The sequence below is a fragment of the Rhipicephalus microplus genome, chromosome 2 (genome assembly GCF_043290135.1).
Source record: "Rhipicephalus microplus isolate Deutch F79 chromosome 2, USDA_Rmic, whole genome shotgun sequence".
In the NCBI taxonomy this organism is placed as follows: domain Eukaryota; kingdom Metazoa; phylum Arthropoda; class Arachnida; order Ixodida; family Ixodidae; genus Rhipicephalus; species Rhipicephalus microplus.
In genome coordinates this window covers 79,575,040-79,598,405 of record NC_134701.1, presented here as the reverse complement: position 1 = coordinate 79,598,405, position 23,366 = coordinate 79,575,040, and the positions used below count along the sequence as shown (strand labels likewise).

The 23,366-nt window shown below is 49.3% G+C and overlaps 1 protein-coding gene across 1 annotated transcript in view; it reads right to left on the bottom strand.

Moving 5' to 3' along the window:
• LOC142790032 (uncharacterized) overlaps positions 1-23,366 on the bottom strand; it is a 67,273-nt gene that overhangs the window by 3,026 nt on the left and 40,881 nt on the right. Inside the window, exon 5 of the mRNA XM_075885061.1 lies at positions 20,093-20,218. Coding sequence (XP_075741176.1) covers positions 20,093-20,218 — 126 coding nt within the window. The remainder of the gene's footprint in view (positions 1-20,092; positions 20,219-23,366) is intronic.

The window sequence follows — 23,366 nt, the reverse complement described above, 5'->3', positions numbered from 1 at the left end:
GACCGCTCAACATTTCAGAAAGTCTACAACATCAACGTTGGTGCTCTATTATAAAGAAAATAAGGTAAAAGTACGACACCACATGCGCCAGTATACAACATGTCAGAATGATCTCGATAATGTCATGAGTTGGGAGTGTAAACAATCACTAGTAATTAAACAAGCTGCAATAAAAAAACAATCTGTCGTACAATACAACACGCGATAATATGCTGCTTCTCTGTTTTTGTGTGATTCATGAAAAATTAACGGCTTGGCGTTGCTGTAGGGAACGGGCGCGAATGGTTCAAAAGGTTCTGTTTTCGCCCAACTGTGCTGTGTTCACTCTCGCAGTCGTGTCTCTGTGGCAGTTTCAATCTCGCGTACTGTTGTATGTGCTTTGCACGCTCACGAAAGTCGATGTAATGGAAAGTTTGACAGAATACCGTGCGCATGCAATGTGGCCAGATGACCTAGTGGTGTACGTTGCTTGAGCTGGAGGAAAGAAAACGTGACTTCCCACAGGCTGTTGCAAAACGAACCCCTGCGCTCGAAGTAGCTTAGTGCTGCGGCTAAGCGCCAGTGACGAGGAAATGTCTCGTTTTCTGGTTCAGTGATGGCATCCACCACGTCAAGCGGAGTTGGCCATTCTTGCCATGTTTACAGCTCATTTCGCTCTGCTGCTGCTGCTGCTGCTGCTGGTGTTAGTGGCTGGGCAGTAAATTTGGGCATCGTTGAGCAAAGCAACGTCTAATCCAGAATGCCCGTTCAGGCGGGCAATTAAAATTGCGCAAGTGCCACGCAGACTATTAAAAGGTGATTTTATTAGAAAACTACCAATTCCTTGGGCCAAAAGCAGCACTGCAACTTATCTGGCCCGCCAATTCAAGAATCAACGCCCACTTAATATTTGCTTTGGTTTTCTTAATGAATGCTTTCTGGGATCTTCTGATAGAAAATGATCTTCAGTCCGGACTTTGTGTAACTACTGGCTCTCCTAGGTTTCATTTAGCTCGACGTGCATTTTCATAACCTCCAAAACGTTACGATGAAGCAGTTCGATTGACACTTCAAGAGCTGGGCAACGTATAGAGTCATGCACACAGGAGCACAGACGGTTGGCTATACCCCTGTGATCAGTGCAGTGCACGTTTCAAGTGCACACCTTGTAAAAGTGCGCAACAGGAAAAGAATGAAGAATGCTCGTGAACGGTAACCGAGGTAGAGGATGATGATGGTGAAGACGTCTAGTGTGAGAGCGCGAGAACGCGTGGCGCAATGGAAACGAAATAAAAGATAACCAATGCACAATGGCCACGAACATTCCAAAGGTCAATGGATGGATACGTCACCATCGCCAGTTATAGCGGGACAAGTGGGCCAGAGTTCAAGGAATATCTAAGCCAGAGAAGAATTGACGAGTTCGAAGAGGATATAGCGACGGGAAGGTAGTCACCGGACCACACACTGAAGAGGGGTCATCCGGTTACAGACTCGAACCTCAATGATAACCGGCCGGGGCATCTTGCCGTCACGTACCTGTGTGCAAGACGTGAGATAATATACGCAAACTCCAGCACAGGGCCTGCGGACTTCGGCGCTGACAGGCAAGTAACAGCAGTCGGGCTACAGGCCCATGCTGTACGTTCAGATGCCGGGCCATGTTTTTCTGACACCTCGACGCGTCCCCCAGCCATCAGCGTTTCCTCGCCGTAATCAGGTAACCTAGCTGCATCCGCTTTGATAGTCAAGCCTCTGCTAGTTGGTGAGACTGAACTCGCATCTTTCACGTCTGCGTCACTCAGCCACGCCAGAACTATCTTCCATAGATTATGGTACAGAGCTTTGGTTTTCTGGACCATGAGAAGTGTTTTACCGCCGAGTGTAGTAGACTTTTATTTCAATAGCAATATATGGCCAGTCTCGGTCACAACCCCCACCGCTGTGATTCACGTATATATATATATATATATATATATATATATATATATATATATATATATATATATATATATATATATATATATATATATATATATATATATATATATATATATATATATTGTTGAGACGTTTATTGGCGTCAATGCGGGCACCGACTCTCTGCATGAGCTGCTCTTCTTCTTGCTAAAAAGGGCAACCCACTAGAAGGCGCTGGAGAGGACGACCCGCTGTTCGAAGGCTTCACCACAACTACCCCGGGTACGAAGAGGGAGCCGCCTGGCGACCTAGCAGCTGGTTACTATGAGCGGGTCGTGGTAGGCTTTGAGGCGCTCCACGTTGACAATGTCGCGCCCTCGACGGCGCATGTCCGAAGATGGTTCGATGGGTTCGATCAAGTAATTTACAGGGGAAGTGCGTTCGACGACACGGTAGGGGCCTTCGTATTTGGGCAATAGCTTTGAAGATAGGCCAGTTGAAGTGGTAGGGATCGAGAGCCAGACGAGTGCTCCAGGGAGGAACATGGGCGCAGTAGTGCTGGTGTCAGCGCGAATGCCTTTTTGCCGCTCTTGATCAAGCGCTGTAAAGGTCCTTGCAAGCTCTCGACACTCTTCAGCAAGCTTGGCTGTAGCAGAAATGGGCGCCCACTCTGAAGGATCTGGCTTGTACGGAAGTATAGTGTCGATGGTGTGCGACGGGTGCCTTCCATATAATAAAAAGAAAGGTGAAAAGCCAGTAGTGCTCTGAGGGGCGGTGTTATATGCGTAGGTGATGAAGGGTAGAATGGAATCCCAACTTGTGTGATCGGTGGCGACGTACTTGGAGAGCATGTCGCCGAGAGTACGGTTGAAGCGTTCAGTGAGGCCATTCGTCTGCGGGTGGTAAGCGGCAGTTTTGCGGTGAACAACGTTGCACTCTGAGAATGGCTTCGACGACTTCAGACAGGAAGACGCGGCCTCGATCACTGAGCAGTTCCTGAGGTGGACCGTGTCGCAGCATGAATCGTTGGAGCAGGAAGGAGGCCACATCGCTCGCTGTAGCCGCGGGGAGAGCGGCAGTTTCGGCGTATCGCGTGAGGTGGTCCACAGCAACAATGGCCCAGCGGTTACCGGCCGACGTTAGAGGAAGTGGCCCATACAAATCGATGCCAACGCGCCCAAACGGCCTGGAAGGGCAAGGTAGAGGTTTCGGACCTACCGGCGACAGGTGTGTTGAAGTTTTGCGGCGCTGACATTCTATGCAGGAGCGAACGAATTTCTGCACATAGCGGTACATGCCGCGCCAAAAGTACCGTTGGCGAATGCGCTGGTAAGTCTTCAATACGCCGGAGTGCGCACATTGCGGATCAGTATGAAAGAATTCGCATATGTCAGAACGCAGACTGCGGGGTATGACTAGTAGCCACTGGCGGCCGTCACTGCTGTAATTGCGTCGGTGGAGAGGTCGTCGCGAACGGCGAAATGGTGGGCTTGACGACGCAACGCGCGAGTGGATGTAGTGGATGGATCAGTCAGCAAGTGTATCAGTGAGGCAATCCATTGATCCTTGCGCTGTTCAGTAGCAACGGCATGAATGCTAATGGAAGAAACGGCAAGGTGAGACGCTGAGTCGTGGGCATTATCGTCAGGCAAGGGAGAGCGCGACAGGGCGTCGGCGTCAGCATGTTGCCTTCCGTTGCGGTACAGCACGCGGATGTCGTAGTCTTGCAGGCGAAGTGCCCACCGGGCGAGACGGCCTGAGGGATCTTTCAATGATGACAACCAGCATAGTGCGTGATGGTCAGTGACTACATCAATTGGGCGACCATATAAATAAGGTCGGAACTTGGTAAGGGCCCAGACGATTGCCAGACATTCTTTCTCAGTGACGGTGTAATTAGTCTCGGCTTTTGTAAGCGTACGGCTTGCATACGCCACGACATATTCCGGGAACCCTGGTTTGCGCTGCGCAAGGACAGCGCCGAGACCGACACCACTGGCGTCCGTGTGTACCTCTGTAGGGGTAGTAGGGTCGTAGTGGCGGAGTATGGGAGGCGACGTCAGTAAACGACGGAGCGTTCTGAATGCGTCGTCACACTGTGATGACCACGAATGGAGAGGCCCGTTACTACCGAGGAGCTTTGTCAGCGGCGATACGATGGACGCGAAGTTTCGGATGAAGCGCCGAAAGTATGAACACAGTCCTATGAAACTGCGCAGTTCCTTGTCGGAGGTCGGCTTGGGGAACTCGGTCACGGCCCGAAGCTTGGCTGGATCGGGGAGAATTCCGTCCTTGGACAAGACGTAGCCGAGTATTGTCAACTGCCGAGCTGCAAATCGGCACTTATTTAGGTTCAGTTGCAGACTGGCGTCACTCAGACGCGTTAAAACATGCCACAGGCGTTGAATGTGCGTGGAGAAGTCCGGAGCGAAAACGACGACGTCTTAGAGGTAGCACAGGCACGTGTGCCATTTCAGGTCACGCAGAACGGTATCCATCATGCGCTCAAAGGTGGCAGGCGCATTGCACAGCCCAAACGGCATGACGTTGAATTCGTACAAGCCGTCGGGAGTGATGAAAGCGGTCTTCGGTCGGGCGTCCTCAGCCATAGGTACTTGCCAGTACCCTGAGCGCAAATCTAGAGATGAAAAGAATTCGGCTCCTTGCAGGCTGTCAATCGCGTCATCCACACGCGGTAGTGGGTACACGTCCTTACGAGTGATCTTGTTGAGACGTCGGTAGTCCACAGAGAACCGCACAGAACCGTCCTTCTTCGCGACGAGAACGACAGGAGACGCCCAGGGGCTGTTAGAGGGTCGAATAACATCGTGGCGTAGCATGTCGTCCACTTGCTCGTTGATTACACGGCGTTCTGTGGGAGATACGCGATATGGACGTTGCCGTAGTGGTGGTTGTGCACCTGTGTCGATTCGATGCGTAACAGTGGATGTGCGGCCGAGAGAAGGTTGAGATACATTGAAAGAAGAGCGGAATTCTTCCAACAGTGCCAGAAGCTGGGAGCGCTGTACCGGCATAAGGTTGTCAGCAATGGAAGGACCAAATACATCAGCGGATGATGAAACAGATGTAGAAACAGCACTAACCGTATTGGAACTTCGGCAGTGCGTGTCATCAGGTTGATCCATGACTTGTGCGTCTTCGATGGGTTCCACGCTGCCGAGACATTCCCCTCGCACCAACGTAACACTGTACGGGGATGAGTTCAGAACAAAAATAGTGGTGCTGCCGCGAGTTACTTGCACGGTCACGAAAGGAACCAGCAAACCTTTTTTGGCGAAAAAACGGTGAGATGGTGAGAGGACTGCAGCGGTGTCTGAAGGACTTGCACAGTAGACCGACACCGCCGCGGACGAGTTTGCAGGCACTTGCGTGTCGTCCCTGACGAGTAACTTGCTTGCAGTAGATGGACTGTCAGCCGGTGTTAAAGAAGAGAATGGTGTCAGCTCTATTTCTGCTGGTGCGCAATGAATGACGGCGTCGTGGCGGGAGAGAAAATCCCATCCTAGGATGACGTCGTGAGAGCATGAAGGAATTATGATGAATTTCGACGGCATACATCACGTCCTGAATCATGAGGTGGGCTGTACACATCGCTGTAGGGTGAATGCTTTGGGCGCTGGCTGTACGGAGGGAGAGCCTGGAAAGTGGCGTGGTCACTTTGCGCAGTAATCGGCTAAGCTTTGCGTCCATCACGGATACGGTGGCTCCAGTATCTACAAGGGCAGATGCACGAACACCATCCACAAGCACGTCTATCACGTTCGATGGTCTTTTCTGAGGGCTTCCGCAGTTCGACAGCGTCGCAGCCCTTGCCTCGTGGACTGCGACGACTAGTTTTCCTGGTCACCCTCTAGTGGACGTGGCCGCATCGGCGACAGTGAGCGACGTCGCGGAGAATGTGAGCGGCGGGTAGATGGAGCGGGGCGGGACGACGCTGACGTAGGTGGCGGTTGGTCATAAAAGCGGCTCGATTGGCTGGGAAAATTGGAGGCAACCTGCGGTCGCTGCGCACGATTGCAGTAGCGTGCTACGTGACCGACGCAACCACAAGCAAAGCAGATGGGGCGATTGTCCGCAGTGCGCCATCGGTTCGCGGGTCCCATCCATGTCGAAGAACGCGATGGGCGAGCCGGCTGCTGATATAACTGCATAGTGGGCGGCACACGGGGCACGTGGATGACGTCGGTATATGTAGGCGGCACAGTTTCTCCGAAGGCCTGGGGTCTGGCGATGGTATCGGTGTAACCAAGAGGGCCAGTCTTAGGAATCGGTGGGGGTGGCCTGGCGACAACTTGGGCGTGACTGAGTGGTGTAGATACTGGAGGCGGCTGGTGATATTCTGGAACGACCTCCGCGATTTCCTGCTGAATGGCTCGGCGGAGGGGAGACAGAAGTGTGCTTGACGACTGTTCAGCACGTTGCGGGGAAGCAAAGGCTAGTAAAGAGACCTGGCGGGCAACTTCCTCACGCACGAATGACTTGATTTCAGCGAGCAAGGCGGTGTGGTCCGGAAGTGTTGACAAGGCCGAGAGATCAGCGTCACGTGAGGGTGGTCGACGGGTCATCGAGCGCTGCCGTCGCAGCTCCTCGTAACTTTGGCAAAGTGTAATGATCTCTGCCACAGTGCGAGGGTTCTTGGCCAGGAGCAGGGTGAAGGCATCGTCGGCGATGCCTTTTAGAACATGGGTAATTCTGTCGGCCTCTGACATGCTCGCGCCCACTTTCTTGCACAAGTCAAGGATGTGCTCTATGTAGCTTTTGAAGGACTCACTGGTGTGCTGTGCTCGTTCACGTAACCGCTGTTCGGCTTGGAGCTTACGAACGGCAGGACGGCTGAACACGTCGACGACGGCGGTTTTAAAAGCGGACCAAGTGGGGAAATCGGATGCGTGGTTGTTGTACCACATGCCGGCCACACCCGCGAGGTAGAAAACCAGGTTGCCGAGTTTACCTGCCTCGTCCCAATGATTGGGGACGCTGACGCGTTCGTACATAGCAGGCCAGTCCTCGACGTCAGTGCCATCCGCGCCGGTGAAGACAGGAGGGTCGCGGATGCGGGGAACACCGGAACATGGCGTCGGCGCACGAGGAAGCGTTTGCTGTGCGACATCTTGGTGCATGGTAGAAGGCACGGTGCGGGATCGAAGCTCCAGGGGCATCAAATGCTAACCGAAGGTGTTAGAAGGGCACAGCACTCTCCACCAAATTGTTGAGACGTTGATTGGCGGACACTTGTCGACGATGCTTGGCAGCGACAGTCAATGCGGGCACCGACTCTCTGCACGAGCTGCTCTTCTTCTTGCTAAAGAGGGCAACCCACTAGAAGGCGCTGGAGAGGACGACCCGCTGTTCGAAGGCTTCACCACCATATATATATATATATATATATATATATATATATATATATATATATATATATATATATGACGCCAGATGCGGGAGGCGTGGTCTGGCTCATATGCAATGTTTATTCTAAAGCACTTCGTCATCGTCTGCCTCCATCATCAGTCACTGCCTTCCTACGTCACTTGATTCCTCTCCCCCGAAGGAGTGCGTGAGCTACAGACTATAAAGCATGAACAAAGGAGTCTCAAAATAAAAAAAAATATAACGGAAAATGAAGTACCACGTCGAGTGACAGTTACATAAACTTGCACAAACATTTCAGAGGTGAGGGCAGCAGTCCAGTGATATAAAATGGAGTTCTGGTGAGCGAGGCTGGCTGTTGAGTTCTGGCCAACAGAAGTACGGCTTGAAGACAGAAATTACTGATGACACAGCATTTCCTGCTAGGAATGAACAAGGGTGGAAGTCCTTGTGGCATTTGAGGGTCGGATGTCGTAAGCACCGAGTTCTCCGTCGTAGACGCTGCTTTCTGTGTCGTAGCTGAGACTGAACGAGTGCTTGCAGCCTGCATGTGAGAGAACCGAAGCTGATGATACGATGCCTGTGTTCCTTCACTGTACAGGCGGCAGCTGCATGCCTCTTTCGTAGCTTTCTGTGGCCTTCTCTCAGTTTGTTGAATCGTAGACACGGCCTTGAGAACTGGTGCAGAAAACTTCGTCGACGTTGCTTTCTGTTAAGACGGTTTATGCATTGACTTTGTCTTTGCTTTTTAATTGGTGTTGTCTCCAATTAAGCCACAAGTGTACCCATGATGAGGTTTCACTCGTTCGCTCTTCTTGTTCAAGTAAGCGTTGTAGTGCCTGTGGTTCGAGGTGTTGCCTTTGTTTATAATGCTCGTTTTGTTGCTAAAGTTGGTCAGATGGGTGTCTTTCAGGAACATGAGTCTTCTTTCCTTTGCGCGATGATGTGATCAGCTGATAGTCTGTAGCCGATACGCTACTGCTGGACTTGTCTTGCGATGAAAACAGCGTGACAGACTGATGAGAAAGCTCCCAAGATGGTTGTGAGTCATCATTGATTTTAAATGCGTCTGTCATTTGACAATGCACCGGCATTGGGGAATACAAAATTTCTGCAGTGCTTTGACTCACAAGTGTGTTGTCACTTCATGATGAGAGCACAACATACATGGCTTGAGGTGGTTCTGATGGTGTATGTTTTTCTTTTTGCAGCGTGATTAGGCTGAGAATGTCTCTCGAAAGACTCTGGTCAGGAACGTCAGTGTGTGCACTGATATTGTGAGGATTCACTAGCTCGTCACGCGTAAATGCCGTCACACCTTCGAAACAGTCTGGGCCTTCTGTGTGACACGAAGCATTAAGTGATTCGGGTGGTGCAGTAACATATGAAACGTTGTGGTGCAGTGAACACGTAGAAAATGCCGATTTCATTGCTTCTGGAAAAGCCGGCTTTAGGTTCAGTCTTTTCGTGAAATGGTCTAGATTCCTTTCGGTATACGGAGGCTTTACCTTGTCTGTGACGACACGTTAGTTACCATTCAATGTTCGAATGCGGGACATTTTTTCGGAAGAGTCATATGATGGTACAATAGTGGTATATTTTCTATGAGGTCTTGTTTGGAAAAAAAGGTTTACTGCGGGAAGACCTCGCGTGACTGTGATGGGTGAGTTGAGAAGCCTTCTGCTGATGCGGTGGGGACAGATGTTTATCGTATTTTTTGAAACAGGTGATCATTTCTTCTTTAATATTTTTTCAAGACTCATCGTTCTCGAAGATGTGGGTGAGGTAAAATTTGAAAGCCTCACCGGAGACGTAGTCGGTAAAGTTAATGACCATCTCCCGTTCCGACCAGGATGCAGCGCCCGCGTGGAGCTCGAATAGGTTGAGCCAGTCCTTTACGAGTCCGTCGTCCGCTGATCCGGTTTACTTGGGGATGTCAAGGTCAGCTGATGGTGTTGTCATGACGCTGGTCATGATGTAGAGTTGGGATTCACTTGTGTGGTACACGTTCGGTTACTGCGTCTTGCTGACGTGTTCAATGATGATGGCAGGTTGATTAAGTGGCTTCAGGTCTTCATCCTGTCGACATGTCTGGCACTAGATGCGGGAGACGTGGCCTGGCTCATACACCATGTTTATTTTAAAGCACTTCTTCATCGTCTACCTCTATCATCAGTCACTGCCTTCCTACTTCATATATATATATATATATATATATATATATATATATATATATATATATATATATATATATATATATATATATATATATATATATATATATATATATATATATATATATATATATATATATATATAAATATATGACGTCTGGGTTGAGACATAGTTTATTCAGTCCAAGGGCTCAGCGACGAACGGCAGACTGAGACCAAGCGTGCACACACCCGATGAAGACTGTGAAGATGTAGAAAGGGGACCCAGATGGATGATGATGAATATGCATATATGAGAAGAAGCGCATAATGAATGCCCACACTAATTCCCCCACATCGAAGCGGCCAACCTGGCCATAGAAAGTCATTGTGGCCGAGAACGTCGCCTGAAGGGTTTCATGCGAAACACGTGCATAATCTCGGTGGTGCGGTAACGGTGGTCTGTTGGGACGACAAGTCGGGTCACACGATAACTAACGGGGGAAGTCTGCTCGATAACTATGTAAGGCCCAATGAAGTATGGCTGAAACTTGTCACAGAGACCAGGTGTACGAATAGGTGTGAATAGGAGCACCTCGTCACCAGGTCGGAAGAGTACAAGGCGATGGGATGCGTCATAAATGACTTTTCGATCTTACTGCCGCGCTTCAGTGTTGATGCGAGCACGATCGCGACACCGGGCTAGTCTTGAAATGTATTCCTCGCTGGAAGACGGAGATGAGTTGACGTCACTATTGAAAAAGAAAACGTCGAGTAAGAAAGTAGGGGAACGTCCATAAACGAGGTAGAACGGCGAATAAGCGGTGGTGCGTTGAATGACCGTGTTGTAAGCAAAGGTGAGGAAGGGTAGGAGAGTGTCCTAGTTTTTGTAATCTGGACTGATGTATACGGCTATCATATCAAAAAGAGTACGGTGAAACCTCTCAGTGAGACCGTTGGTCTGAGGGTGGTAGCTTGAAGCTGTCTTGTGTGTTATTCCAGAGGCGCGCAATACTTCATTCAGCACTTCTGATAGAAACACCCTTCCATGGTCACTCAGCAATACACTAGGGGCACCGTGGCGCAGAATGATGGCGTGCAGAACGACGTCAGCAACTTCTGAAGCAGAGGCAGTTGATACAGACGTTGTCTCCGCGTAGCGTGTCAAGTGGTCTACGGCGTTCACTGTCCATCGTTTGCCAGTAGATGTGACGGGAAGAGGGCAGTAAAGGTCAATACCTACAACCTCAAATGGCATTGTGGGGCACGCAATTGGCTGTAGAGGCCCGGCCGGTGCAGTTTTCTGGATTTTACGACGCTGGCACGGGACACAGGAACCGACGTAGTGCGCGATGCTAGTAGAAATACCGGGCCAGTAGACGCGACTTCGAATGCGATCGTGAGTTTTTTGAATACCAAGTGTCCGGCAGTCAAGTCATCGTGGAAGGCTTTAAGCACGTCAAGTCGAAGAGAGTGTGGTAACATGGGAACCCAGCGTTAACGACCAGGGTGGTAGACGTGACGGTACAGAACTCCATTCCCCAGCTTAAATCGCAAGAGTTGACGACGATGCCGCGTGTTAGGTGGATGGGAAGTTCCTGAAAGCTGGTCCATAATACGCCTACAGTACGGATCAGACAACTGGCAGGAGTGAAGTGTGTGCTTGTCGTCCGATAATAGCTGGTCTATTGAGGCGAGCGCAGGCGCTGCAGTAGATGTGATGGCTGAACTTTGACCGATGCTGAGCTGGGTATTTGGTAGCGGGCAGCGCGAAAGGACGTCGGCGTCTTGGTGTTTTCTACCTGACTTGTAAATGATATCGAAGTCATACTCCTGTAAACGTAGAATCCACCGACGCAAGCGTCCAGACAAGTTCTTCAACGTGGAAAGCCAGCATAGGGCGTGGTGATCGGTAACGATCGTGACATGACGGCCGTGGAGGTAGGGACGGAACTTTTGCATTGCTCAGACCACAGCCAAGCACTCCTGCTCAGCTATGGTATAGTTCTTCTCGGTCGCGGTTAATACTCTACTGGCATACGCAACTACCCTTTCTTGTGAAGAGGTGTCGCGTTGGAGCAGAACGGCACCTATACCGCGGCAGCTAGCGTTCGTATGTAGGATGGTTGGTGTGGCCTCATCAAAGTGGCGGAATACAGGTTCGGACGTGAGGGCACACTTTAACAGGTCGAATGCCGTTTGACATTCTTCCGACCACAGAAAGAGCACGTCAGAATCAAGAAGCTGGTGCAGTGGAGCCGCTATTGATGCGAAGTTTCGTATAAAACGGCGAAAATAGGAGGCGAGACCAAGAAAACTTCGCAACTCCTTCGGCCTTTCGGGGCGCGGAAAGCGAAGCACCGCAGCAATTTTGTCCAGATCCGGCCGAATTCCGTCTTTGCTCACGACGTGGCCCAAAACCTTGATAGATTTTGTGGTGAAGCGGCATTTTTTTGTGTTGCGTTGGAGACTAGCGGTGGCAAGGCACGTCAGAACGTCATCCAAACGTTTCAGGTGCTGAGGAAACGTTGACGAAAAAATTACTATTCCGTCCAAGTAGCAGAGACAGGTCTTCCATTTAAGGCCGCGCAGCACGGTATCGATCATGCGCTTAAATGTAGCGGGCGCGTTGCACAGTGCGAAAGGCATAACGTTGAATTCGTATAGCCTATCGGTGGTTGCGAATGCCGTTTTGTCTTTATCCTCTTCGTGCATAGGAATTTGTCAGTATCCGGAACGCAGGTCGAGGCAGGAAAAGTATTTTGCGCCTTGTAGAGAATCAAGGGCGTCGTCAATGCGTGTCATTGGGTACACATCCTTGTGAGTGATCTTGTTGAGCGCACTGTAATCGACGCAAAAGCGCACGGACCCATCCTTTTTGCGAACCAGAACCACAGGCGACGACCAAGGGCTAGATAAAAGGCGAATTACCTCTCGTTTGAGCATGTCAGCTACGTTTTCTTCGATGATTTTTCTCTCAGCAAGAGATACGCTGTAGGGCCGGCGGCGTACAACAGACGTTCCGGATGTGTGGATTCGATGCGTTATATTAGTAGTGTGGCCTAACGTCGAGGAGTAAACGTCGAAGGAACTTGCGTGTTTCTTTAGCAAAGCAAGTAGCTATTGCGTCTGTGAAGGTGTCAAGTTGTCGCTAACGGCTGCAGTAAAAGCGGAAGAAGAAGCAGGCTTACTCCTAGGGCTGTCGTTGGAGGAGACGGCATGAAAAGGCATGACGCACGCAGGCTCGGGATCTGTCACGTAGGCCACCGTGGTGTTCTGGGGAAGTAGAATTTTTTGGATGTTGTATTCACGGCAGTGACAAGTGCGGAACCATTAAGAAACCTAACTACACCGGAAGCGAGAATGATGCCTTTACCGACGCGACTAAATGATGGTGAGACCAAGACGTCGCCCTGGTCGATGTCCTTGGAGGTAATAGCTACAATCCGCTCTTGAACTGGTGGTAATTTGGTATCTTCCGCAGCTGTCAAACCAAGTAGCCTCTGGGGGTCGTCGTTGAGCATGCAGTCCGTGTCGGTGAGGTGGATGACGCGTTGGCCACAGCAAATAGCCGCGGAGGCAGAAGAAAGAAAATTCCACCCTAAAATTGATTGGTGAGAGCAGTCAGTCAGGACGGCGAACTGAATGTGGTGCTGGATACCATCAATAAAAACGCGGGCTGTGCAGAAAGCGGAAGGGCGAATGGTATACCCCTACGCAGCAACCAACGTGGGTCTATCGTAGGGGGTCATCACTTTTTCAGACATTGGCCTAAATCCACGCGCATAACGGAAAATGCCGCACCCGTGTCCACCAGAGCATCCACGTACACTCCTTCCACTAACACCAAAATCATGTTGCACGGGCCTGATGGAGGAATATCAGTCCTAATTTGGAATGCAGGTTTTCCCCAAGAAACTGCATCACTTAGTTTTCCGAATGAATGGTAGTGACGAATGATGCAGCCCGAAGTGGGGAGGAAGAGTGGCGAAAAGGTGAGGGTGAACGGCGTCTGGAGTTCCGGCTGTTCCGAGGTGCACTTGATATGGGCGGAGAGGGAGACCGGTGTGTAGGTGATGAAAGGCGTTCACCTTGATAGTACACATCGCGTTCACGCATGTCGTAACCGCGGCGCTCGTCTTGCTGGCGCTTGGGGCAGAAACGAGAAATGTGGCAGCGATACCCACAGTGATAGCAGACAGGGCGGGACGAGCGCCAGGGTGGGGAGTAGAAGGCGTTAGGGGCACTTGGAGATAGCGCGCTCAGGTGGGCCGAAGAAGGGTCAGCTGGCATAGAACAGTAGTTGACCGGGGGAGCGGCAGCAACCGACGCGTAGGATGGATGCGGCAATGTCACGTGTACGTTGCTCGGAGGCGCGGTAGCGACTTGAGCGTAGGTTGATATGGTGTGAAAAACAGGTGGTTGTACGAGATCAGGGCCGGTCATAGATGTGAGTTCATCCCTAATGAGGTCCCGCAAAGGAACTCCCGAAGACTGTGTTGAACGCGGTGAAGAAGGTGTGAAGCCCATAGACCGCAATTTTTCTCATATAATGTCCCGGATGAGGTCTAGCAGATGGCTATGTGACGTGGAGTGGTGGTCGCTGGATTTTGCGCAGCGAGGGTATATATATATATATATATATATATATATATATATATATATATATATATATATATATATATATATATATATATATATACATATATATATATATATATATATATATATATATATATATATATATATATATATATATATATATATATATATATATATATATATATATATATTGTTACATAGGTTTTGGTGCCAGTGTCGACTAGAGGATGCTTCTAGCCACAGAACCATAGAAGAAGTTGAAGTGTGAGACACAGATATCACGGTACGCATGTGTGGTAAACATGGCATTATGTTCTTCAAAGGTATCCTTTTTATTAAATTTGTAAAGGGAGTGCTTTAGTGCGCAGCAAGTTCTGAAACTGCGCACAAGCGATCAGGCCGATTTTTTCTCTCACACTGGCCCCAATATATATGGGGGCCAGCCTCCACTTTCCGCTTAGGGAGGGGTCATTGCGCGTGCTTATCTCGTGTGCGAAAAAATGGGGGGGGGGGGTTAATGTTGCCGCCCTACAAAACAACGTTCAGCTCGCAGCTCTTTCCTCCACAGCGGGCGAGAGCTTCTACGGGATGCGCTCTGAACACACACACACACACACACACACACACACACACACACACACACACACACACACACACACACACACACACACACACACACACACACACACACACACACACACACACACACACACACACACACACACACACACACACACACACACACACACACACGCACACACACACACACGCACGCACACACACACACAAAATGGCACCAGAAGTCTACCTGGAGCGGCCGTCCACATATGGATGAGCTCTACACATAGCAAACTGCCACCGGTGGTGACACACGTTATATAGCTCTTAGTACCAGCACTGGCTGTTTACAGGCGGCGCTGCGCCTTAACGCCGTCACTACGCACGAGCCTTTTGCTTATCTACTGCGGCGGGCCACAGAAAACGTGGTTACATAGCAAGCGCATGTTTACTACAAATATAATTGCTCATAAAAATGCTAGCCTTGATTTGGAAAACATAGAAGTGTGCTGCTATGACATTCATTACTTTGACATTTTAAAGAAACTGACTTTGATATTAAGTGTTTCATTGTGTGGTGATTTTTGTATCTTTACGTGGTATATAAACATATTGTGTGCACTTTAATCTACGTAATGGCTTTGTCTTTCTTTGAGACTCTCGCAGGTTCATACCTATAAGGTTCTTAAGAAAATAAAAATAATCTGCATCACAAGCCCATACTTTCGCAGTCGTAGATATGCGCGCAGAAACAATGCATACTAATAAATATAGTGTCGAATGCCCACAAATTGTTTTAAAGAGGCCCTTCATCACTTTTACAAATATTTATATCTATGATTTCATTAAAATTTATATGCCTCAAAAATGGCCTGGTACAAAGTTTTAGAATCTGTGAAGCACGAGCTCAGTTAGGTATATTTGTCAGACACTTTAGGCGGCTGTCTCTTTTTTCGCAAGCGCGCCATGATCGCGAACGCGATCGTGTCTGAAGCTTTTCTGTATGACGGCGTGTAATAAAAGTACCAAGTTCGACAACGAGCAGTGTTTACTTACGCCAACTTCAGCCACCACTGCCCTATGCCAGCTGTTGAGCCCGCTCCACGAACGCACCTCGGCCATTTGTCGCCTATTCAACTCTTCTACCTACGATCGGCACGCTTGTTGTCACCGCAACCATACTGTCCGTTGTCCTCAGAAAAGGTGAATAAAGGGACATGGGCTGCATCACAAAGGCAGCCCGTGAAACTGTCCTGGTTACTCTTGACCTCGGCAGACCGCACGTGACATAGACGGCCACAAGCTGGCGTTGTTATTTCACAAATACTTGCGGGACATCATGGGCTGTCGGACGTCGTAACCTATGGCGTGCGCAGCGGAATTAACTTTGTGTCCGCCCAAAGACGGAGACACACCAAACTTGCTGAGGTTGACTATCACGTTCATCTCCGTGTGAAGGACGAAACGCTGATGCACATATTGGGGCTGCTGTCCCACCGAGCTAGTCGACGCAGACTAGTTGCAGTAAACCTCCTCACGCTGACGTTCTCGCCGTTGTCTTTGACCTTTTGCTGTGTCGTGTTTTCCCATTGTAGCCACCCGAACTATTCGCCTCTGGATGGCAGCCACTCCTCCATGTTGTAGTCGTCGAGCACTGGTGGCCTCGGCAGCCGTGGGTGCGGTGTCGGCATAAAATGTTTGGTTTCTTGTGTCTTCGGCGCTCACTTCATGGCTTTCACTGATGTTGGTTCTACATCACCTTTGAAAAATGTGCAACGTGACATTGTTGTAGTCGCTCGTTGCGTCCTTGCTGAACCACCTGGCTTGCATCGGCGTCAGCCCAGCTTTGGCCTAGAACATTGTCTTCGACAGAGACGGTTACTTGCAAGTTCTTAGCTTCCTGGGCTTTTCGAGGTTTCTCTCCTCATTCCTCTCGACTTTTTCAGATTTCTGAGCCTTGTTGTTTGAAGTTTCTGCAACGGATTTGTCCTCAGCTCCTGTGACATCGGCATCATTCTCGTATTCGTCGTCGTCTGCAGTGAAAGATTCCGCCCATTTCGTTTTCTCGTCTCACTCACCGTGGCGGGCGCTTGCCCGACTCGTAATACCATACTTTGTCTGCATCCTTATCGACTTCAGCATCAGCGCCGCCGGCTGCTGCCTCCAGCCACCAGCACAATCGTCACTTCCTGTATGCCCCCAGCTCTCCTATCTTCAACGACTACGGCTTCTTTATGTCGGATTTTCCTACACTGACGCTGTCACAAAGACATCTTTGTGACAGTGTCATGACTCCCTGACTTCCTCTTTTTCGTCGTGTAAGTCAACGGCCACGTTGCCCATGGATAGCCTCGTCCACACCCATGAATTCTTTTTCACCAATGTTCTCTGTCTCTTCTCCATCACTGCGCTAATCATCGCGGTGGCTCTTTTTAATTCGACATTTTCTTCTTTTTTTCTGAACTTCGTCGTTCGTGCCGACGGGTAGTTTTGCCTTAGGCAAAGTGCTGACTCAACTCGTGTTATCTGTTCATGCAACATCCACCGCAGTTCCAACCTCGACTACGCCCCACTCACTGATCCGACACTCACTGGTGTCTTCTTCGCCTACTTGGAAGTCACGTTACTCCGCCTCGAAGATCACCAAAGCTAGCCTTGACGACTCAGCACTCAAGTTCCCGAAGGCTCGCCCATGCCCGCAGACGTCGTTGGGATCTCATGCCACCACATCGTATGAGGCCGCCTCTTCATATGCGCCATTGGCACTCACACTGATGATAGCCCGGGTGCACAGCTTCGTCGAAGCATCCTGAGGCAGCATTGTTGAGGCTCATGGTGTGCAGCGACGGGGTTCCGAGGGGTCTGAAGTAGACAACGAGGTCTTCGTGTAGCTCTGAAGCCGTTGTGACACGAGTGAGTTCCAGAGAAATGTCGGGAGGTTGTGGCCTGTCATAGGGGCGTTCCCATACGACCAGCTCAGAAGCTTGCCGAGTAAAGCGGGCAAGCTCCTCGAGGGAAGGAAAGGAGTGGCCAAACAAATGTAGCTTGTAACTAGCGTGGCATCACCGCAGAACAAGTGAAACATTTGCGGTTTCAGGGGCGCGAGGATCAGCGCAGTAAAACAGCTGCTGCATCGCCCGAATATATGCACTGAGACACTCGTCTGATTGTTGCGTTGAGCCGTCGAGCTTGCAGTGGATACGATATTCTTAGTCTAAAGGTAGAAGCCCTACTTCAAGCGCAACAGTGAAGATGTACGTTCTGGGAAACGAAGACAGGCTGGAAGGGCAGCCACTGGGCAGCGGCAATTTGCAGTGCAGTGAAGAGAACCCCCTGGAGCACGTCGAGATGCAAGTGGTGCTGAAGCCGCAAGTGGCCCTGAAAGTAGAAAGGTCCTGGATGAAATCAATGACCGATTCCTTCTAGTTCTGGCTGGTAAAGGTTTGAACGTTGAGCGGTGTCATTTGGGCCACGGGCATGCGAGCGTGGCTATCGCGCGTAGTGCAGGTGGCCATGGGCGAGAGAACTAGATCGATTGCTTCCAAAGACGAGGTAGCTATCTCAGAAATTGGTGGTCGCTCACCACCAATCACACACCACGAGGTTGTCTCAACCTCTAGGTACAGAGGTGGGTACTTCCCATGCCATTGGTTGTCAAATTGGGGGTTCTTGGCAGCGGCTGGCTCTGAATCCCATTGAAAAGAGGCCAAGACAGACAGGAAACCGTCTTTACAGGCTCGAATCCCAGGAGCAATTGCCCGGTGTTGTTGATGGTGTTGTTCTTCTTCTACGTGTCCCAACCCACCTCGGTATCGGCCATGACTCAGACAACGCCTTCGTTTGCTTACTGAAGGAACAGGTAAGAGTTTAGCCGCTCTTCAAGGTAATAGTTTAGCCGCTCTTCAATAACAAGATAACTTTATCTGATTGAAAACAAAACGAAACAATAAAAAATGTCTAAGCAATAACTATATATGTAAATATATTTACATAAGTCATAGAGCAAATATGGAACCAAATAAAAGCCTAAGTTGACTCAACATCGTTAGTCTCTCGACATCGTTAGTTAGTATGAGGCACCAATTACGAGCATGTTGGGTGTAGAGCAATCAATGCGGCTGATGTAGAGCGCGTAGCCAGTTCCCGACCCGTCAACTAGCGAAGCCGATCGGTTCCGCGAAGACGAACGCGGAAGACCCCGAGCATGGGAAAGAAAGGAGCCTCCTTCGTTCTCATGGTTCACAAGTGGAGCCGTCAAAGTAATCGCCGTTCGGGACTAGAAGGAGAAGGCTTACTCGGAAAAGCGTCTAGCAAGAGGCAAGTCAGGCGCCACCGTCTAAGTTTAAGCCATTGTTGGCATGTACGCGTGTCATTGAGAATGACGTGGGGACGCGACCACTTGGCTGATCGAGACATAGTGGTGGCAGGGAAACGACCATAATGTCCCCCGCTGTTGTTAGGATGTCGGGGCGCCTCGCTGTCGCATGCACACCTGGTAAGCGCACGGAGCCCAACGGTGTACCCACCGCTCTCAGGGAGCCTTCTACGAAGCAACAATTATAGAGGGAACTGAAGGGGCTCGAGCGCGAGAACGGCTGCCGACAGAAGTCGGCCGATGGAGGCAGCACGGCCTGGCATGGGAGAGAGTGTCACACGCGGAGAACCTATTCCATTGCCTGTTTTATTTGGTAACGTGGTTTTTACAAATGTAGTGCCTTTTATGAAAGTGTTTCTGTGATTGGTTGTGATGATGCGAGTCCCAACACGTAATTGGTTTTTGTGAAGACTTTTTGTTCTACCAAGGGTTGAAAAGAGGATGTTTGAATTTGAAATGAGAGCGGAGGTTCGGGCTTGGACTCGGGCAGTCGCCTGAGGCTGCAATAAAGCGTCTCTTCACCGGACTACGGCTCTTCCTTCGCGCTGCCACCATGCACTCGAGTCATCGAGGGGACCCATTCCGAACCTCAAACACATTCCCTCCTTAGCTAGTGTTGAAGCTAGTCGAGGATGAGGAAATTAACTTCGTTAGTGGACTTGACTCTGTTAGTCTGTTGTAGGAAATTTGATACAGTGTGAAGCAAGTTTATGTGGCTAAATCCGAGCCCACTGCAGCTGGTTTCTTCTTCTACCATCAATGGGCGCACCTGCCATCACAGCTCCAAGAAATGCACGGGCACGTCGGGACATCCCAGGTGGTTGCGGAAAATATGCAGCTCATATTCCTCAAAGAAGTAAATTCTGGTAAACTTGTACGTATGAAACGGTCATTTTTGTGATTACATCATTTCCGGCCATAGCGTCCGATTTATAAGGGACTATTAAAGTCATTGGAAATTTCTGACCGAATAGTGAGCCACGTTTCACCCTCTTGTTTTAACGAGCGTCAATTACGGGCAGGCGTGCATTTTCTGATCATGTACGAGGAGAGTTGCAGGGCCCCTTGGGTAAAAAATTCTATCTAGTGCACAGCAAGAACAAGTTGGCCCACGCACCTTTGACCGCAGATTTTTAGCGCTGTCGTAGGTGAAGACAATCTCTTCCTTTACGTCAAACGCAACGAGCGCTTCAAAAGTAGTGTCCATGTAGAAGGATGAGTTATACGTGGGTAGCATACACGCCTGGAAATATAAAAAAGGTGGCTTACTAAATCCTCTTAGTTAGAGACACCTTCTTCTACGAGGTCATACTCAAAAAAATCTAAAAAGGAGCTTCACAGCCATCTCAGTCCTTCACGAGAAATACGGGACTGAATATTGTAATCAGCTCTGCAAAAAGGGTAGCACGTAACTAATTCACATACCACGCCGTGCCTATTTTATATAAAAGAGTCAACGTACTCTCCCAAACACATAACAAGAGAAAAGAAACTGCCTTCGGGATACCCGAGCATTTCCTCGTCATAGCCGCAGAAAACACAACACGGTGACGCAGTGCATTGCGCAGAACGGTTATGATCTGCGCAGCAACAATGAGTTGAGCAGACTTACCAGTTTAAGCAAAATGTTTCGTGCTATTTTTTAACAGCGGAAGCTGTATATAGCTAGATGGAGCAGAAAAACTATTTACCACAAAAAACGATAACAATCTTTCTTGGTCGTTCCACCAGTTGCGCCATCCTCCATGTCACATCCAAGCACGCACACCATTTGGAGCGCCGTCAATGACGTCGTTCCTTCCTTCGCATTCATGACTCCGAGCCCGCGTACTACAGAACTTTTACTCGCAAAGGGCATGAATTTTACGAACGCCCGAACGTTAGACAACTGTCCAAGAACATCGCCGACAGATAATTTGGGAGAGTGTGCATGTTCGTCGAGCCGACGCAGCAGTGCGGGACAAGAACATGCTCGAATGACGAAGTGCAAGCAGCAGCTCCGTACCGAGCATCCGCGAGTCTTCCAAGCCGTAAGCCAGAGACAACGGCGGGCCGAGCAAACGACGTTGCAGGCACCGAATCGTTAGCGTTGCAACGACGGAAACGCGTTCGCCAAGGCTGAAGCGTGGTTTAGTCGGTGGTTTTTCGAAAAGCATTTTCACTTTGCCTGCAATGTCTGCACCCACATGCGGCTGTACGTTCCAGCTTTGCGATTCATTATCTGTATGAAGTGTCTGAATGATGATTGTTTTATCCTAGCATGAAAACCAACAAGTGAGAACAATTTGTACATATTGCGGTGAAGCTCTCAATCATTGTAGCAATCCTGTTGACTAGGGATTATTTGCACAGGCACTGAAAAATTGTGTGTTGACCTAACACAAAGCCAGCGGACACATTTCGCGTCTCCTTCGTCGTTTAGGGAAGCCTGTAACGACCACTCTATAGCCACTTTAACGAAATAATACGCCTGGGCTCCTTTTCACGAAAATGTCGCTCATGCTTCTGACGAAATTGATCTCACTACCCAATAACTGGGCCAATATATCATATAACATCAAAATGCGCACACATTCTTGTCCATGGATCTCGGCACCGTAAACGCCGCAGCAGCCGTACTTCACTAACGGGGTGCCTGATTCATTCAGGCCACGTCACCAAGAAGCTTTATGGCAATCGTGTAAGCCATCGCGCAACTATCACGCAAGCTCAACTGCTATGACAGTTGGGGAAAGTGCACAAAGCCACGTTGCCATCGTTGGCTTTTCTGCAACTGCTGGAGCTGCCCGGATTCCTCGACAGTGATAATGCCTAGACTAGGATGGTAAATGTGGCCAACTCGCCTTTTGGCGATTTGTGCAAACGATGACCTAGAACACGTGTGGACTTGAACTCTTGACCACACACAAACGAAAAAAAAAACAAACTTGTCATGGGTGTTCGCTATTGCTCGTCCTCTTCACCACCCACATTTTTCCTGAACTACACGATAGTAGTAACCTTATCCGCACGCGATTTCCTTTCTCACCAATCTTACTTTTGGGTGACTTCAATCTTCCAAACAATATTTTGGTTGATCTTACTTTATTACACGCTCCTTCTTTGTCACTAGCTAGTGATTTTATACCTACGACCTTTTCAGATTCGGGCTCAGTTTTTTCCTCATCAAATCTCGTATTAAAGCCGACACGTGAATCAACTAATATCGCGAACACCCGTTCTTGACATCACACCCTGACACAATGTCGCAGATCATGCGCCTACCTGGTGCAAGTGATCACTGCACACTTGCATCTTCTAATAAACTCTCCATTTCAAAGGTGAACGAACTGAAGAAGACTATTGAATTAAGAAAAAAAGGTAACTTCATTGCGATAAACAACGAACAGGATTTCTTGAAACTTTATTATCAAATTTTCATCATCACTCAAATCAGCATAGCTGAGACATTTTCACCGCTAAAGTTGATCTAACAGAAAGATATATTCCATCTCATAGCATTACCTCCCAGCCTAGTGTTCTGTAATACAACGCCCATATGAGGCGTCTATCTAAACTCAAAAAACGCCTATATCTTTCCGCGAAAGTCGCGCCTGACAATACACGCTGGTCTGCTTAGAAAGCTGCACTCGCCACTTACGTAGCGTCACAAAATATCTCAAAATCTAACTTTCTATGCAACGTATTGTCTATGTTAACGACAAACACCAAAAATATGAGGAGCGTTACAACCCCTCACGTGAAACACATATATCTCTGGCGGATCTATGTAGCAACTATACACCAAGGGAACTTTAGCTCTTAGCGATACATTTGCGAAAGACGTTTCTGCCTCCTGCAGTGATCGCCTTCCTTCTGTTCGCCAATACGATTTTGTTGTTATGCGCCAGTTATTGTTGACGTAGATGGCATTGCGAAAGCTATCGATTCCTTGAGCCATTACTCATCACCAGGTTATGACTCTATCAGAACGAAGTTTCTAAAAAAGCACCAAGGCCATTAGTTTGATTATTCTCGCAAAACTTTTAGGAGCGAAGCTCCTTAAGTCGTGGGCTGTGCGTCCCCTGTATGTAGGCACCTCTCGTTCAGTTCTAAGTATTACGCTAGCCACCGCCCGATCTAAAGGGTACAGCCATATCCATCCGTCCATCCGTTCATCCGTCCGTCCGTCCATCCATCCATCCACGGAGGAAGGAAAAGGTAAGGAGAGGCCCTGACGTCACTCGTTGTGAAGCCGCGATGAAGCCGAAAGTCGGCCATATTGAGTAGGCAAATTCTCCTGTCTTGTTTACATATGAATGCGAAGCAGAAGGCGCGACTCCCTCTCCGGCTCGGAAAGCACGTGGGCTGCGCAGCGCGTGTGTCGTGACGATCTGAAACTAATGGAACTG